General features: G+C 37.0%; 1 protein-coding gene and 1 long non-coding RNA gene across 4 annotated transcripts in view; both read left to right on the forward strand.

Annotated features, from left to right (window-relative positions):
* LOC133222333 (uncharacterized) overlaps positions 1–19323 on the forward strand; it is a 237437-nt gene that overhangs the window by 23815 nt on the left and 194299 nt on the right. The gene's annotated exons all lie outside the window — the stretch shown is intronic.
* Positions 1–19323, forward strand: part of GNPTAB (N-acetylglucosamine-1-phosphate transferase subunits alpha and beta) — a 42878-nt gene that overhangs the window by 22624 nt on the left and 931 nt on the right. For 2 of the 3 annotated variants that reach the window (XM_061371914.1, XM_061371916.1), the window contains 12 exons: positions 453–632; positions 1685–1855; positions 3527–3650; positions 4392–4595; positions 5773–6887; positions 7713–7912; positions 8186–8405; positions 9431–9544; positions 11343–11428; positions 13130–13228; positions 16720–16887; positions 18476–18566. In XM_061371914.1, the coding sequence (XP_061227898.1) occupies positions 453–632; positions 1685–1855; positions 3527–3650; positions 4392–4595; positions 5773–6887; positions 7713–7912; positions 8186–8405; positions 9431–9544; positions 11343–11428; positions 13130–13228; positions 16720–16887; positions 18476–18566 (2772 nt within the window). Of the gene's footprint in view, positions 1–452; positions 633–1684; positions 1856–3526; positions 3651–4391; positions 4596–5772; positions 6888–7712; positions 7913–8185; positions 8406–9430; positions 9545–11342; positions 11429–13129; positions 13229–16719; positions 16888–18475; positions 18567–19137; positions 19196–19323 lie in introns of all 3 variants that reach the window. The other variant, XM_061371915.1, reaches the window with a different exon arrangement.

A 19323-nucleotide genomic window follows, 5' to 3' on the forward strand; every position in this document is an offset into this window, starting at 1 on the left:
TTCTTGGAAGGCTTCAGCCTCTTAAAACTGGATTTCTGGAAGGTGATGTTACTGATTCAAAATGCATCTTGGCTTTTGGTTAAGGTCAGGAAATAGAGACTAATAATCTCAGGAAAGAAAGAAAACAGGAGGGTGTTGGGGTTTTCCTGGGGTTCTTTCTTCAAGAGCTGGGATCACACAAGACACTGTCATCTTACAGGGTAGTCATCCTAGTGACACCAGGTGGCTGGCCATTGATGTCAAAAGATTGCATTGTTTGCCTTGGCGATTTGGAAGAATATGATCCTTTAAAAGAATAATGGCACTTGATCAATGTATTTTGCATTTTCAAATGTCTTAAGTTCTCAAATGTTTATGCCCCCATATGTCAAAGCGCGCTGTTGTTACCTAGCTGGATCAGAGCTTGAATGTTCTATTTGAAAATCTAAGAAAGGATTTTCTCTTTTTTATAGTCTAAACAGGATGAAGATGTTTCTGCCAGCCGTTTTGAAGATAATGAAGAGCTGAGATACTCCTTACGGTCAATAGAGAGGCATGCCCCTTGGGTGCGACGTATTTTCATTGTCACTAATGGGCAGATTCCTTCCTGGCTTAACCTGGATAATCCTCGAATAACCATAGTGACACACCAGGTAACACCCAAACAGCAGCAACAACAAAACAACAAACAAAAAACCCCACCAAAACCCTCAATAAATATACCAGCATAAAAGTGCCACTAGTAAAGGTTCCGTGATTGCTTTGGAGTGCAAGTATCCTCTTTCAGCCAAAGATTGCATTTATTTGGAAGAAGTAACAATTACTTCCCCATTTCATCCATATTTTTTTTAACTCCAGTATGTCTTTGTATTTTGGCTAAGCAGATAACTGAATATATATCAAGTCTTTGTTTAGGCCACGTTTCCAAATACTGAGACTTTAGCTAATGTACACCCATGTCTAATTTCCTTATAAAATCTATTTCTAAAAACACTCAAGAGAAGAAAATGTAATCTGAACCCGTAAACATTCTCTCAGTACAAGTAATAACCTGGTAAGCTTGCATTGAGACAGGATGAATTACAATTACTAGGACTAAGATGATGGCTGCAAAAAAAGTAGCTATGCACCCTCAAATCCTTCGTGCTTTCTGAGTAGGTGAAACAAAAATAATATCTTCTTACTACGATTTGAGAGTAATATTGGTGTCTGGATGTGCCATAGGAGCCCTGAGCAACCTAAATGGTAACAAGATACTGATTCAACTTCTGTTGCTGTCTGCTTATGAAGTTACTCAAAAGAGATGAAAGAATCCTGACATGCTGAATGCTGGAACACATTCAACTTGCTTGAAATTTTGTGCAGCCTGTATCATAGGAGAATTATAAATATCTGTACACTGGGCTGAGCCAGTACATGGTGGAAGAGTTTTTGTTTTTGCATTGAACCAGGTGCAGTTTCTTAGTTAAGCAGGAGACCTGAAAATGGTTTTGTGTGGGGAAAATTAATAGCAAAATTTTTCTTTTTGCTAAAATATCTTCACTTTTCTTTCTTTCATATCTTTCCTTGTTCTAAGAATTTTTTATTATTTTTTTAGTAGATAAATGTCATGTGTCTAATGTACCTGGCCTTTTATGGTTTGGGCTTTTTCATGTATTTTTGCCTTCTGAAACTGCTTTGTGTTATTGGGGCTTCTTTGTTTTAGGAAATCTTTCAGAATGTGAGTCATTTGCCTACCTTCAGTTCACCAGCTATTGAAAGTCACATTCATCGTATCAGTGGCCTCTCTCAGAAGTTTATTTATCTCAACGATGATGTTATGTTTGGGAAAGATGTTTGGCCTGATGATTTTTACAGTCACTCTAAAGGTCAGAAGGTAAGCCATTATCACAGGAATTTTTATTTCCCCAGAAGCAGATGTCCAGTTTTTTTACAGCAATGTAATATAATGCAAATCAAGAAAATCAAAGAAATGCTGCTTTGAAAGGGAGATCAAATATAAGATTTTCCTTTGCTTCCCCACTCCTCCTTTTACGTCTAAAGATTTGTTGTTCTTAACTAGACAATCGTTAGCAGAAATGCAGGGTGGGGAGGCTCTGGCTCTTTCTGTATGTGTGGGTTGCAGAAACACTTTTTTTCCATATACGCTCACAGGTTTCTGGCGGTATAATGGTTTCTCTGTCAGGCTTCATGCTTTAGTTTCAGCGTCGTTCTCTAATTCTGCCACTTTCTGTTGAAGCACTGGTAAGACTGGTGTGGTGTTTGTCAGCTGTCAGTCTTCCCTCCCTTGTAAATTCTTTTAGTTGGAAATATTCAAAGCAAAACAGAATCAGTTCTTCGGTGGGAACACAGAGGACAGATGGCATTGAAACTCGTCTAATATTTAAATTTACCATTAATTACCTCTGTTCCAGACACCCAAATATCTTTGGCCCTTCTAAATATAATAATATATATAACTATTTACTAAATGATATATTGTTGCATTTTCATGAACATCAAGTAACTTAGTTTTTCAACAGACACTTTATCAAAAACTGGGATTCAGCTGAGAAAATATTAATAATAGTTGTGTGTAAAGACTCTGGTTGCCAGCAGAATTTTAATCCATGAACTTGATCGACAAGAGTGACATGGAGCAAGAAATCAGATCTGTATTTATTATTTATATTAAAGCAATAAGTACACAAGATGCTAGAGACCATGGAATTAATTCATTCAGGCACATGTGAACATTTGTGCACACACACAGAAATGTTGTATGAAATTAGTTTAAGCTACCCTAAAATTACGTTTTCAGTAGTTGAGGATATTAGGAGGCTTTTAATAGTTTAAAATCCTTCTGTGTGCATGTAATTGCAAAATCATATTGTTACTGCATTTTTGTTGTTCTTCAGTTATTCCTCTGAGTTACGATGATGAAGTCATCTTAGATGCAATGTTGTTTGTGATAACCTGATCAGTGTTTCAGTAGGAAATATGCTGCTAAAATCTTGAAGCAGTAAGGCCTGAAGGAAAGTGTATGTGGTTTTTAATGCTTCCCCAGTTGAAAATACACCCCCACACTTTTTTTTTATCTTGTCTAATTCTTAGAATTATTTAAGTCATAGAGGGCCATATGCTTTAGGGATTATGTTCAACATGTGCTGCTAATCTCATGACTGGTTCGTACTGAAGAAACGATTTGAGTCATGAGAACAAGGGGACTGCAAAGCTAATTCAGAGTTTAAGTTCACCCTTCTTACCTGACAAAAGATAAAATATTATTTTCACTGGAATACGTTTGCAGAAGTAGATCTGGGAAGTCCTGCGTTCTCTTTTTGGCCATCACTGTCTTGCTGTATGGCCTTGGGAATTCTTCAGTTTTTCCTTGGGTTTGAAAGAGGGAACATTTATTTCACAGGTTACAGTGTTTAAATGCTATTTGTAAAGCTGTGTGAATACTTAAGACACTGGCAGGAGTTATTTTAAGTCTCTGTATTCCAAGAAACAAGCTCAGTGGACTTCTATATGCCAATCCCTGTCTCAGACTATAATGTTGTTCCAGGTTTACTTGACTTGGCCTGTGCCAAACTGTGCTGAGGGATGTCCTGGCTCATGGATTAAAGATGGTTACTGTGATAAAGCCTGTAATAACTCAGCATGTGATTGGGATGGAGGTGATTGCATTGGTAAGGCAGCGATGTTAAATTTAGAAAAAGTGAACTGTTTGTTTTTTCTTACGTAAATAATTCTGTAATTTGTCATTCCATAACTACAAAATTTGCTTCCCTTAATAGTAGTAATAAAGTTGGCTTACAGATGAAACCATTGTTTCTTGCAAGCTACAGATGTCTATGGCAAATGACAGCAAATAGTAGGGCATATAAAATCTTTCCCTGGGTACCAAGCTTGACTACCTGAGAAAAAAGATTTTTAAATTAAAAAAAAAAGTATAATATAGATACAATATTATGTAGTATTTGGGCTCAGAATCCAAATAGTAGCAGGATTGTGAAGCTGCACTACTTGTTTCTAGATCAGATTTTCAGGACTGCGAGGTAGAAAATGAAGTGGTACTTCGGGTGTGAGAAAATGATACCACTGTCTGGGGCTGTAAGGTCAAGACTGCAAACACAAGAAATAATAAATCAGTTTCCTTCCTGCCTCTTTGAAGTTAAGAGAAAATAGGTTGAAGATTTTCTTGCAATTTTAAGTCAGTTCCTAAACTTCTGCAGTGAGATGGTGCTTACTATAGATTCTATGGTAACTCAGAGAGGTCTAGTTAGCATTTGCCCCATTTTAATTTCACTGGTGATAGATAAGATTGTCAACGTCAGTCTAGCTTTAACGCTGTGGCTTAGAATGTGCCTTTCTTCAGGAATAAAGATTTCAAAGACTGGGTTCCTTTTTTTTTTTTTCTTTCCCTGTAGGTAACAGTGGGGGTAGTCGTTATGTTGCTGGTGCAGGTGCAGTTGGAGGTATTGGGAATGGACCACCATGGCAATTTGGTGCAGGCATAAGTGGTGTTTCATACTGTAACCAGGGCTGTGCTAATTCCTGGCTAGCAGACAAGTTCTGTGATCAGGCCTGCAATGTCCTCTCCTGTGGATTCGATGCTGGTGACTGTGGCCAAGGTAGGTATTACACATTTCTGATGAACTTGCCGTAGGGATTCTCTTGAATTGCCTGAACTTTTTTGCTCATCATTACTCTTGGATTGGGCTAAGATATCTCATACAGCATCATGGAAAAAATCTGCTAGCAGCTGAAAAGTCAGACGCTTCTTATATTCACTAAACCAAAACTGAATATATATATATATATATATATATACACACAGCTTTATTTAATAAAACAGCTACCAAGCATAGGTAGGGTGGTTGACACTTTATGGAGCAGCAAGCATCAAACTCCTTGCCTCAAGAGGCTTACATTTTAAACAGAGAAATTACATTTCAGCTATGCAAAGTGTTTACTTGAGTAAGGACAGATGACTTGATGCCTGTAGTGGTTAAGAAATTTAAAGAACCTTTTTGATGCTGACAGTGTGAGTTCTAGTTTAGGCTCTTGCCAAAGACTACTTTCAGTAACCTGTGAAGTTGTCTGAAGTTTATTTTGTTACAAAAGACTGGGAGGAGTGAATGAAGTGATTGAGAATGCTGTCAGGTATAGGCAGGGGAACAGAAATTAAAGAACTTGGCCTTTTTGGAAGACTAGAGGCTCCCCTGCATCTCAGCTCAGACAAATCAATTACTGGCAGTTCTGTTGATGGCAGTGAGGTTTTGTTCATGTGAGAGTTGCTGATAATCTCTCTTGTGCTGTGGTAGAGAGAAGTTTGTTTCAGTCTGTCTGATTTTGGAAGCCTCAGAGATGCAGTGCAGCAGTGAAATCCAGGTGTTGTAACATTCATCTACTAAAATGTGCCAAAAATCTATGGGTGTGTAATCTATGGCAAAAAGTATGGGCATGTTACTTATGACTGATAGATAGATTTAAGTGATGTGTGATAATGAGCCACTTAAGCTCTTCAGGTGGAAACTGAAAGAGGGATAAATTATACTGGCTTTTAGAATTATCGCTGGAATGTCTGGCAACTTTAAATATTTGAATACGTCTAGACAGTCATTATTAAAGATATGTGAGCAAGAAACTGGAGGCTACAGTAAGTATTCTTTCACGAAGCTGTCTCCCTGCTAATGTAGTGAATCTAGATGGGATGTTACACTTCAAAAAAAAAAACAACCCAAAAGACTGAAAGCTTAGTGTCAGACTGCGAATTGACAGAAATTTGTTTCTTGGTTTTTTTCCCAGATCACTTTGAAGAGATGTACAAGGTGACGCTTCAGCTTAATCAGACCTACTATGTTATTCCCAAAGGTGAATGTCTGCCCTACTTCAGCTTCAGTGAAATAGCCAAGAAAGGAATCGAGGGTTCGTATAGTGATAATCCAATTATCAGACATGCTTCAGTTGCTAACAAATGGAAGACTATCCACCTTATAATGCATAGTGGCATGAATACAACTGTGATCTATTTTAACCTTACTTTTCTAAATAAAAATGATGAAGAATTTAAAATGCAGGTAGCTGTTGAAGCTGATACTAGAGAGGAACCAAAACCGAACACAACTTCCACACAAAAATTGAACTCTGAGTTTAAAACTGTAACTTCAATACCAGAAGCTGAAATGATATTTGAAGATATTCCTGAAGAAAAACGCTTTCCAAGAGTGAGGAGACGTCGAAATGGCACAAAAGAGATTCTACATGAAGAGGTGATAATACCGTCAGTAAACATGTCTCTCCTTCCTGAAGATGTTCAACTAGCATTGCAGAAACTGAACTTAAAACTATTAAATGGTGATATCACTCAGAAAGGATTTAACCTATCCAAGGCTGCTCTCCTGAAGCCTTTCCAGTTCTTAACTACAGTAAAGAGTATCATAGACCTGGAAAAGAAGGTAGTGCATAATCGTTCAGAAGATCAGAAGAACCATGTCAGCTGGCAGAAGCCTTCTAAAGATGTAAGCAGTGGTAAAATAAAAACAATAAAAGCAAATGAAGCTCCTTCAAGACTTAAAGGAACAAAAGGAACCGTTGTAACAGTGAACACACACCAACCTATATATAAAGTAAAACCTAAATCCACACTTCTCTCCCAGGCCATGGGAAATAAAAGTGAAACTCGAGAAAAAGTATTGAATGCACTCATATTAAGGGAAACCCAGAAATCAAAACATACTGTGAATTTAGATACTAGAGAAGATGCACAAGGAATGGAAGGAGGAAAAGGAGGAAAAGGGCATGTGCAGCTAGATACAGATGTAAAAGAGAGGCCAGTGGGAAGAAAATTACAGTCCTATGCTGGAAGTTACCACGGCTTTTTGCCATGGGAGAAAAAGAAGTACTTCCAGGACCTACTAGATGTGAGTATCTTAATGTCATTGCTTATTGGAATACTTGCATCTTTCTGCATTTGGTGGAATACTTCCAGTGTGATCTATATATTTGGAATGTGTCTTGCCTTTGAGGCAATTATGAGTTGGTTTTTTTTTTTCAAAGCTCCTTTTGATTTTTTTCATGTAAAATCTATTTTGTTTATGATCTGGGCCTCTCTTAGCTAGGTGAACAGCTTTCTGTTTCCTTTCTACTGCCTTTTTTTTGTTGTTATATTCTCTCTTTACTCATTATATGTTGGCACAGTGCTATTGTTCAGCTGTATATAGCACTACAACTGAAACCTTAAATTTTGTTTTGAATGCATTTATGCAAATATGGATCCAGTTCATTAGAAAAAAAATAAAGAAACATGTATAATGGTCATTACTTGAGTTCTGAAGTTTAAATTGAAAGTCTGCCAACAAAACTGAATATCCAGACCGTGTCAAGAAAAAATGTAGGAAGCTTCCTCTGCTTCCAGTTAAAGCATTTAGGCAGCTTTGAAAACTTCTGGAACAGAAGATAGATACTGTGCTTCATCTGGTAGCAACTGCTTTGCACTACACCAAATAGCGAAGGAGTAACTTTTTCTGTTCATCTGAGATTGGATTTTGCATTAGGAATCTTCATATTCATAGGATTTCAGTTATTCCAATATGGAATAATTAAAAAAGGTGATATTACAAATAAATATGATGGCAAACAGGGGCTTTAGAGTTAGCACCTGGCTGAAATGTCATTTTTTCTGTCTGTTTAATGTTTTTGTTCTTTTAGGTAATGTAACTTTGATTTCTACTTGTCCTGATCTTTAGGAGGAAGAGTCATTACTCAAACAAATGTCATACTTTACTGATGGCAAATATTTTGGAAGGCAGTTGAAAGATACATTTGCTGATTCCCTTCGATATGTAAATAAGCTTTTAAACAGCAAATTTGGATTTACATCTCGAAAAGTCCCTGCTCATATGCCTCATATGATTGACCGCACTGTTATGCAAGAGCTACAGGATATGTGAGTATGTCTGTGTCTGTAATAATGTGAAACTCTAGGTAATTCCACCTTTCAGTTGATGCTTTGCTATAGCTATTTCCAGTGTATTGATGGCTACTCATTAAAATTGTATTTTGCAAAAGGAAATAGGGAATTTATTACAACATGACAGTTGTGCTAATATAAAGAGACTTTTGAGAACCTTTTAAAATTCTGGTTGAGAATGTATTTTTAGGTAAGGAATGTTTTGCTTTAAGAAACTGGAGTACTAAATTAGTTTATATTCTTATGTAGGTTCCCTGAAGAGTTTGACAAGACATCATTTCACAAAGTGCGGCACTCGGAAGATATGCAGTTTGCTTTTTCATATTTCTATTATCTTATGAGTGCAGTTCAGCCACTGAACATTTCTCAGATCTTCGATGAGGTCGATACAGACCAGTCAGGCATTTTGTCTGACCGAGAGATTCGCACGTTGGCCACGAGAATCCATGAATTACCATTAAGTTTGCAGGTACTCTTTCCTTACCAGTAACTTCAGTTTACAGTCCAAACCTGTTAAAATTAGTCAAATCTTTATTTATCCTTGCTTATAGTTTCTGTAACATTTGGCAATTCTTAAATTTTAGCTAGATATAATAAAAATATTCTACCTTATCACTATTCTATGGAGTCAACAGTTAAATTGAGTTCTAGCAGCATCAGAAAAATGGATCGCTGATGTCAGAGTTCAAGAAAGCAAGCAGCGTGAGTTTGTCAGGAAAGCTGTTCACTGGTAAAAGTCACTGTGAAGAGTGGGATCCTGCTGTGCTTGCTCTTGCTCTTGCCGTAGTAAACCAGTTCTTGCCCTGAGGAACTTGTGGCCTAAAGAAAGATCTGAGAAAAAGGGTAGCAAAGAACTCATACTAGTAAGTACTATGACCATATATAAAGGCTCACACTTTTGTTTCTTTAGGAACTTGATAAATAGAGAATGGTCTTTGTAGGACTTACTTTGTAGGACAGTTGGTGGAGATAGAAGTGTACTATTTCTGCTTTACAGAGAAGAATTAGCACAAAACAAATAATTTGTTCTTGAAACACCACAAAAATCATTGGCATAGCTGGAACACAGCCTTGCTTTAGTGTGTTCCTGGCCTTGGTCAGAAAATCATCTTCCTGTCCTTCCAATTCACTTTTCTGTTTGTTTGCTCAATTTGGGATTTAATATGCCATTGCTGGTTTGGGAATTCTGTGCTGTCCTGAAATCATCAGTAAAGGGTTTTTTATTTTTTTTTCCATTTAAAAATGAAAATGACATTGTCATGCTTTATCTGGTCTCAGTTCAGCTATGCATTTCCTGTTTAGATGTATGGGGAGTCACACTGACATCAGCTTATTGAATTGGGTGCTATTGAATATTAAGTCTTCAGTTTCTGACAGTAACATGAAAATTTGTTTTGTAGATACCATATGCCTGTGCACCCTAGGTTTTTAGAACTATGTCAGTGAGAAAACAGGATTCTTTTATTTTTTTTAACCTCCTTTTCTTTCTGTTAGGATTTGACTGGTCTAGAACAAATGCTAATAAATTGCTCTAAAGCTCTGCCTGCCAACATCACTCAGATACATATTATTCCACCAACTCAGGAAGCATATTATGATCCCAATCTGGTAAGAAACATTGGTCTCAAAAGACGCTTGGTTTCTTTTCTGAGTGTGTATTGACTGTGCTGGTTTTTGTGTTTACAAAATTTTCTACTTGTATGTACATGATGTGTTAGAAAACGAAAATTTTACAAGCTGCTTCCTAACTTCAAAAAGACATTTATTTGCTTCAGAAACAGAGAAAAATGAGCTTTAGAATATTGTTTTATATGGGATTCATTAAGTCATCATTGTTAGGAAAATTCACTGTTGTGAACAAAAAAGACAGTAAGCCTTCTGACTAGAACTTTCTGGTAAGTCTTTGTCTGAATTATAACCCCTGTTTTTAAAAACAAAACAAAATCCAAAAAGCCACTAAACCATCAGATGGACGGACTCTTAAGAGGTTGCTTCCAATCTAAACCATTCTGTGAAAAGTGAGGTCTTAAAACCAGGTGTTCCTTAAGATATAAGTCCTTATTTTCACTTTAGTGGTTAAATTCTCATTAAAACCTGCTGGAATATAGGAATCTAGCATCTTCAAATCTGATACGAATAACTAAATTTTTTTACAATGAGAATTTAATTCCTGCATCAGCCTACGCATTTGAAAAAAAAAGTGTGTGTGTACTCTGCTAAATTGATGACCTGGTGCTCTCTCACTTCAAACTAATACTGTATTAAAGCAAAAGTAATTTTGGTGAGTACAGATCATTTGGGGGAGTATAACTTCTGGGTAGTAAAGAGCATTATTGATCTCCAACACATGCAGATTATAATGCAGAGATCTACAATGCATGTGTAGATAAATGTGTATGGACATTGACTATTTTTTTCTTTTTTTTCTCTTCCCTCTGGACATCAGGTTATATACCAGGTTATATTACAAGGTTATAAAAAGATTTTCCCCTAAGTCTGAATCCCAGCAAAGTTCTACATAAAGCCATTCTGTTCAGTTAGATTTTAAGAAATGAAAGCGTGAATTTGAGAGCCCTGCACAGTCTGAAAACATTAAATCCAATATAGCCTGCCTTCATTTTGCCTTTTTATGCCTCTCAATTCAGACTGCAAAATTCTGTGAAGTAAAAACTTTAAAAAGTAACAATAAAGGATGGCTGCCATTAATATGTTTTAAGGTTGGGTTAAAAATAGTCTCAGTGGTTGGTGACAATGTTAAATTACTTTAATATGTTTGGAGAGTCAGTAAAATATTACTAATCTAAGCAGTAATGCCTAATGTACTAATGATATCTGTCAGGTCAGATAGTCACAAAATGTCATTTGTGCTTATTTTTATTTCTGTTGTCTGCAACGGCTAAATTTCTTAGAATGAGTCTACTATGACAAAAATATCCCTTGAGAATAGGGATTTTACTTCCCAGAATAGTTTCATCATAGGCTGCGATAGAAATAAGGCCTTGTCCGTATCAGCTGCTCTGCAGAGTTTGCCTGGCCGGTATGACTGGTGGCCTCTGCCAGAGGAATGTCAAAGGCAGCTGTCAAATGAGATAGAATTTCTGAATATCTTACTGACGATGAAATACAGAAGTTGCAATATTTTTGCAACAAACAGTCTGTATTTTTCATATAATATTTGTATGCATAGGAAATTGTGATATGATGCACCTGTATCGTTTTGGTTTGGTTTGGTTTGGTTTTCCCTTCAACGGTTGAGCAAGAAACTATCGCTTTTCATTCCAGGAGAGTAAAGCATATGCAGGCCTTCCTAGCTGTAACAGAACTTTTATACAAAGTACATTTTAATAACAGACTGTATTTTCAATAACCTACAATCTAAACAATGGGTTGGTTGTTTTTTTTTCAGCCTCCAGTAACAAAAAACTTAGTGACCAATTGCAAACCTGTGACTGACAGGATTCGTAAGGCATACAAAGACAAAAACAAATACAGGTATGTTGTTAACAGTATGCTGTTTCAGTGCTAGATTCTGTAAAGCAGTAAGAAGAGGTATAAATACGTACATGTTCAAAGATTGTATGTTAACAAATCTTAGCTCCATTTACTTTAACAGTGAAATTGAAGAAAAATACTGATATCTACTAATGTTTCATTTTGCAGAGTGTGATTTTTTTTTCATAATTTCTTACATAGTTGTCTAAATATTTCCATGCTACTTCTGTTATTGGACCAGATCCTAATTTGTGTTGTACCATAGTCAGCCAGAGTATCTTTAAGTGTCTATATAAATTGACTATGTGTAGTGAGTGAGGGCATTCAAAGTAGTATAATGGGATAAAAGAGTCTGTTCTGTACCTAGAAGTTGTAAATCTGCTTCATCCTTCTTTCTGCTGTTGCTTAAAAAGAGAAAAGGAAAAGCACTTTTAACACTAACTATCTTGTAGTTTTCCTGAAAGGAGGAGGAGTGACATAAGCGAGGGGGACAAGAAAAGGGTTTCCATCCTGTTTTGGAAAGGGCAGGACAAACCATGATCATGACCATGGGTTTGTTTGAATAACTGGATTTACATTGATCTGCCTGAGATCAGGTTCTCGTATCTTTCTTTTCTGAGACCTGCAAACCAATTGCATGCCACTGAGGCTGTTTGCTGGTACGGAGCTTACCGTCTTGTCTTCTGCCTGTCACCTTACCAGTGATCTTAAGCATGCAGTTGCCCCAAGAGGGGCTACAAAGCCAAATAAAGCTGTAGAATGAAAGAAGGTTACAGGTGCTGCTTAGGGCAGCTTTTGGACATTATTATACGTTAAGTTGTGCAGTAAGCTTTATAAATAATTCCCTTCCCAGGGGAGAGTGTAGGTTAAAACTGAAAAGTTGATGCAACAAATGAGGTTGACAAATATTGTAATGGGCAAGAATTTGCTGTACTTAAACTGATTGCTAGTAATGTATTTATATCATTAGGATACATGCTCCTCTTTTGTTCTGTTGAGCTCTAATACTAAATTATTAATTTTGTGAGCTTTATAAATGCAGTAGGTTCTCAGGTGAGACTTCAAGGAACAGGAGGGGTATTTTCTTGTAGCAAGATAAGGGTGAACAATGTGGTACCTCAAGTAAGACTGCTACACTGGGGTCAAATGCTCCTTCAAACGCAAGACATCTTTCAGAGATAATACTTCTGCATTTCATGTACTTGGTTTGTTTGCTATCGATTAAATGCGTGAGAGGTTTTCTTCATATTTAATTTTGTAGTTTTATATACTCTTAATTCTTAAGATTTTTCTGGGGTTGGTGATTGGAAAAGAAGAACGTGTTTTCTCATATCTGAAGAGTAATTATAAATTACAGTTCTAAATTGTTTAAAACGCAAAACAAGTAAATAGTATGGTAACTATTATGATTACGCTCAGCTCAAATGTTGCTTTTATGTCAAAATTCGTAATTTATATACTTTGTATTAGAATTGAGTTCTTTGATTTATGGGTGGCTACTAATAAATCAATAGGAAACTGGTTCTGTGCAAGAGAATTAGCTGAAAAAAAAAAGTAAATACAATGATAGAAAGCAGATGGCAAATCCTATTGGAAGTTGGGTCAATCAGATTAGAAGTAAGTTATTAAATAGAAGATTAATATTTATTGAACCTGGTTTGCATTGCTTTATTAATGTAGAAATATTATTTTAACAATAAGGTTTGAAATCATGGGAGAAGAGGAAATTGCCTTCAAAATGATTCGCACAAATGTGTCTCATGTAGTTGGGCAGCTGGATGACATACGAAAAAATCCCAGGTATCCTGTTTCTTGATTTATATGAAGTTTTGAGGTGGTTTTTATTTCCTGCTTTAATTGTTTAAACTGTTTGTGTGTTGAAAAAAAAAAAAAAATCATTGCTGTGTGTTTCTACACTCTGTGTTACAGGGTAAGACCACTTCTAATCAAAAGTACCTTTGATGTTTTCTATTTAACTAAATCTAAGTGATGGCATTCTCTGTGGTAGGCCTTGTCTCATTAATTTTTGTTAAATTTTTATATATCTAAACCCTTTGAAAACTTATGGGTAAACGTCAGCTATTTTTGAGGCTTTTGTTTTTGCTGTTCTAGAAGACTTACAGTTTATATTTAGGCAATTTTGTTTTAAAGAAAAAGCATTTTGATTTGCTTTACGTAGCAATTTTAAAATAAAACTTAGGTGTGGATTATTTTGTTCAAAAATCAGCTTTGCTTATCCATCATGTTTTCATGCTGTGTTACAGCATGGCAATATGTCTTTTTTATATTTTTTTTTTTTCCAAGTATTTGTTGAGAAGCAATCCAGAGCTGGGAGGTAGGCCTGTTCTTCCATTCTGCAGTGGTGAAAGGTTTAAGTATCCACATGTGAAAGTAGGCACTGAAGTGCTGAAATTAGGCCTCTGAAATTACTGGGATAAATTGGGAAAAATAAATGTCGTGGACTACATTTCACAACAGTCACCTTGGAAAGGATATGATAATGTATTTGAGATTTCAGTCTGATTCTGCTTTGCTGAAGCACTTAACTATAGTGCTGAGCCCACTGCATAAGACTGGGATTCAACCGGATATGGTGAGATAATTTAATAGCTAACTAACTAGTGAGACAGTGCTTCCACTGGTCTCCTTTCCTCGCTTGCTCTTGGTTGCACACTTCTACCTTGCATCTTGCTTCTGTCTTTAGAAAACTAGAGAGTTCTCTGCCAGTTTAATGAGTTTGGTTTCAAGGAGGAGTCTGACAAGTGTCAAAAACAGAGCAAGGAGGAAAGTACATAAAGAGCAGTTTTTCACTTGCCTCTTACACTGTACTACTTGCTAGGTCATTCATTCAGGAAGCAGAATGAAAGCCTTAAAACATTTTGCAGCTGAGAGTGGTTTGTATCTCTTGCTCCTCCTTACAAGAATTGCCACATAACCCCTGCATTCTGGTTCCCACCATGACGCAGTTGAAAGGAAAAGTGGGCAGTGCCCTAACTCATCCTCCTGCTTCCTCTTCCTTCTCTGTATGTTTGTTTTAAATGTGTGATTTCAAGCAAAGGAGGGCATGTAACATGAGCTTCTCACCTTCAGTGTTCAAGTTCATGCTTGCAGTCACTTGCTTCTTATTTTGAAGAGGGGTTGCTGATGTCAGGCTCATTTTTGTATCCTCATGCTGTGCTGGTTGTGCTATGAGTATGCCTAATGGATTGAGGCCTGCCAACAACTTAAAATGGAGCTGCCTGCTCTGTGGAATGATTGCGTCCTTAAATGAGGATGTATTTGAGTGAGGGTGACTTATTTTGGGAACTTAGGCAGACAAGATGAGGCAGGTGAGCTGGTCTGTCTTGAATCTTCCCTGTTTTTCATATAAGGCTCTGGCATGCAGTTATGGACTCAGCTGGGGACTCTGTGCATACCCTTTTGGTTTTGTTTTGTTTGTTTTTTTGTGGGGTTTTATTCCTCTTAAGTAACGCAGTGTATTGTAGACCCAGACTTTTGGCTGGCTTGGGAAGTGAGGTTGCATCAATTGCTTGGGCTGTATTACTGCTAAGTATAGTGCAGTACTATAGCCATATCTTGTTAGCAAACCAGAGCTGGCATGCCTGCATAGGCATGCCATTTCCTTCTCTTTGCCACATTTTCCCTGAATATAAAACAGTTATACACAGTCTCTAAAAACAGGTATTCAGTGTCTCTCTTGGGATGGACTAAAAGCGTTGTTCATTTACTGATGTTTGTTTAGTGCCTTTAAAGAAAAGTGAGTTTTAATTGTCTAGGCAGTATTCTGGAATAGCCAAAGGAGTATCAGGTTTGGTTTCTTTTGGAGGGGTTAAAACAGTCTTTCCATTTGAAACTGGTTAATATCCTCATCACTCCTACTTACTGTGCTTTGGTTTGCTATGTGTAGTGTATTTCAGGTGAAACTAAGCAGGGCTGTATGTTCCAGGAGAGCAGCTAGTACATTCCCAGGGCTAATGAGCTGCCAGTCCAAGGGACAAGGTCAGAGATAGTCCAGAGTGAACTCCCAAAATGCTTATAGTGTAGACATGACTGCCATAACCAGCTGCTTTGCATGGTATTACTTGATAGTGTAGACATAGCCTGCTGATCTTTGAAGAGGAGAGGCTTATTCTGTTCTTCTTAGATGTAGCAATTTGAATGACTGTTTATAATTGTCTAGAGCAAGGTTACCAGTTATGCCAGGTTCAGGACAGGCTGAGGAAAAGTGGTCATGCCCTGTGTAGGCCAGTTCCTGTGCTCTAGAATTCTGGTTATTTCCAGCTTCATGTAGGAAGTCTGAACTTTGCTCTTTGAAAGAGCACACCATACTATAGAGAATACAGCTGACCAGAACTACTTATTTACAAAGGTTAGCGATACAAGGCATATGTCACCAGATTCAATTTCTCCCTCTGGGAAAAATGTAAGGGTCTTATATCTCACAATATAAATAAAGCACATAACCTTGCCCAGATGTGGGAAAGGGAATATTTGTTGTTAAGTACCAGGTCAGAGTGGCACACTAGCTGCTACTTTAGTTTCCGTAATTTATAGTAGCTTAAATAGGTTGTGTTTCTTATAATAGAAACAACTCTCTGCAGAGGCATTACTGGAAGCATGCTTATTTGGTCAGAGTGATTTCCATATAAATTCTAGCCAGGTGGTGGTTGTTTGGTTGATTATACATAATCAGCTTTGGGTCTGTGATTCAAGTCATGTCAACTCATATACAATTTATATAGTGTTCTCAGTAACTCAAAGCGTAGGACCAAGCTTTGCCTTCACTAGTACAATCTTCTGTAGTTTTTATGTTGACTTTCTCTAAAGAGTGCAGCATACACAGTAAAATATTAATAATTTAGTATGTTTATGTCCCACAGTGAAGCTCACTTTGTTACTCATGATAAGTTATGTAAAACTATAAAAGCCCTTACCCAAATTATAATGCTGGCCTTTTAACCTGCTGTCTGTATCCAGTGGTAGGCTCCGGGAATGCATACTAATGCCCATTAGATGGCAGCATTATATAAGTAGAAGAGAGAAATGTGTCTTGGCATTGGATTCCTCAAAGGCTTTGACTCACTGTCAGCCTTGGTGTTCATAGAATTAAAATCAAATCAATTTAAAATAATGCAACAATTAGGAAGGTGATTGCCAGCTTCAAATATATCAATTTAGTTTTAAAAGGTCATTGTATCGATTTTGTTTAAAAGGATTTTTTGTTCTTGGTTTGTCAATGCCTATGTTGTATTATTAAAGAAATATTCTAACAATGGCTTCATGTTTTCTAGAAAATTTGTTTGCCTAAATGACAACATTGATCACAATCATAAGGATGCTCAAACAGTGAAAGCAGTACTTAGGGATTTTTATGAATCAATGTTTCCTATACCTTCCCAGTTTGAATTGCCAAGAGAATATCGGAATCGTTTCCTTCACATGCATGAGCTCCAAGAATGGTATGTTACACAGGTTCTCTTCAAGTTACTGTAGTGTGGTACCATAGAATTATAGAACATATCAGTGCAAGCAATTTTCCTCCCTCCTTCCCCCCCAGTATTTTCATGAAGGAGTTAAAGGTGAAAATAATGTGATGAGACTCTTCATTAGGGACTGTAGTGATAAGACAAGGGGTAAAGGGTTAAAACTTAAACAGGGGAAGTTTAGATTGGATATAAGGAGGAAATTCTTTCCTGTTAGGGTGGTGAGGCACTGGAATAGGTTGCTCAGGGAGGTTGTGAATGCTCCATCCCTGGCAGTGTTCAAGGCCAGGTTGGACGAGGCCTTGGGTGATATGGTTTAGTATGAGGTGTCCCTGCTCATGGCAGGGGGGTTGGAACTTGATGATGTTAAGGTCCTTTCCAACCCTAACTATTCTATGATTCTGTGAGATTTGAATGGACCACAATTTGATATTTGCAGGATTTGGGTTTTTCTGGTGGTCATGAAGTCATTAGTCATTACCTTTTCATTGACTGGCTCTAACCCACTTCAAGAAAAAGTTGTTTGTATGGGTGGCTATAATTTTAAGTAATTCAGGACTTCTGGGTTTCTTTAAACCCCCACTATTTGGAATGCCTATTTCACAGGAAGAATATAAATTGTTCAATTTCTCATTGAGGGTTGTTTTGGGTTTTTTTTTAATCTGTCAGCAAAAATCGGGTGGGTAATCATCAGAAAAGATACATGTGTCTCATTTTTACATAATGTGTGAAAAATTTATGTGTTTACCTCTTGCCATTTTATAAACAGTAATTTCAGAAACTTCGGGGTAGTTGATTTGGGAATACAAGCAAAAGGTTAGCAGGTACAGTGAAAAATGAGACAAAAAGACTAGTTTAGTAATCTTGTTGCTGATCAGCAAATTATGAGACATAAATGTTAGGAGAGAGAGATGAACCGTACAAAGAATCAGAACGATGGTTAGGTGACAAGAATAGGTATGGATTGTAGTGCTACAAGCTGTAACAGTGGCAGAAGGAGTGGGGAGCAAACCCATTTCAGCAGTTAATCTAGAAATTTGTGCTGGAAGAGTAGACATATTGTTGGCTCTCTGAGGACATCCATTGAGACTTTGTTAGCTTCAAAAGGACACTTTGTTCATAGCCAAAGATTTCTACTAGCATGGGTTAATCAAGTGCTAGTGGAAATCCATGTTTTATCAAAACATTTTAGAGTCATGAAAGAGCTCAGGTCAGAAGGGATCTCAAAAGATCATCTGGCCATTTTGTGGGAAAGCGAGCCTAGATAAGATTATCTAGTACCCTGTGCAGCCATGTTGTGAAAACCTCTAGTGATGAGGATTCTGCAATGTCCCTGGGAATTGTTCTCACTGAAAAAATAATTATATCAAGATGAAACCTCTCCCAGTCAATTTGTACTTGTTTCTTGTCCGCTCCATGTGGCTCTTTGTGAAAATAGAGCCTCCATCCTCTTCTAGGCACCCTTTCAGCCTATCTCATGAAAACTCTTTAAAACTTATATATTTGTATTTATAATATATGAAGCTGTTTTGCTGTTTTTCTGTTTCCTTCTTTCTTTGTGCAGGAGGGCGTATAGAGACAAGCTCAAATTCTGGACCCATTGTGTTCTAGTAACACTCATTGTATTTACAGTCATCTCATTTTTTGCTGAACAGGTAAAACTAATACCTTATCAAATCTGTAGCACTTAAATTGGTGTATCTTCAGGATAATATAATTTTTTAAATGGGTTTTGAAGAGTGTCTAGGATTTTACCTTCATAAAGGAAGCAACAATGTTACATGACTAATGATTAGGTTACTTTAAGTCGTCATATTGAAAATCCTTGAAAAGAGTCACGTGGGGGGAAGGAAAGCAGTATTCCCTTTTCAGATGCCTTGTGGCTGTCAGGACCATTATCAATGTGCCAAATTTGGATGCTCAGAATCAGTAATTGTTTTTTAACAAACATACTGGTAAAGGTTCAAAGCAAGTTAATGGGAAGGACATTTAAGTAACAGCTATACTCTAGTCCTGAAGAGAATCTTAAGGTATCTAGAGGCCTTATCTGAATTTTATCCCTAAGTAATTGCAAAGACTTTAGTTGAATTCAAAAGGTTATGAATCTGACCCAAAGGAAAAAAATGCTCCACTTCTGCAAGCATAAAATGGCTTTCTTGAACATGATTAATCCTGCTGAACTAAGAGGGACACAATGGAACAAATCGTATGGGTAATTCTTTGCAGGTTGGGGCCTTAAGTAACACTTTCCGTGGTCTGATGAAGAGGGTGTAAATCTTGAAAGGTTGGCTTTTAATTATTTTTTTCCCACCTGTAACTTTTGCATGAATCTTTCTCTTGATTTTTCAGCCTTTTCTATATATTAGAAAACTCATTCTCCATTAGTAACTAGGTTTTGGAAAGGGGTCCTCA

The sequence above is a fragment of the Neopsephotus bourkii genome, unplaced genomic scaffold (assembly GCF_033783945.1).
Source record: "Neopsephotus bourkii isolate Nb327-2 ecotype Australia unplaced genomic scaffold, CSIRO-AGI_Nbou_v1 NB_1589, whole genome shotgun sequence".
Lineage (NCBI taxonomy): Eukaryota > Metazoa > Chordata > Aves > Psittaciformes > Psittacidae > Neopsephotus > Neopsephotus bourkii.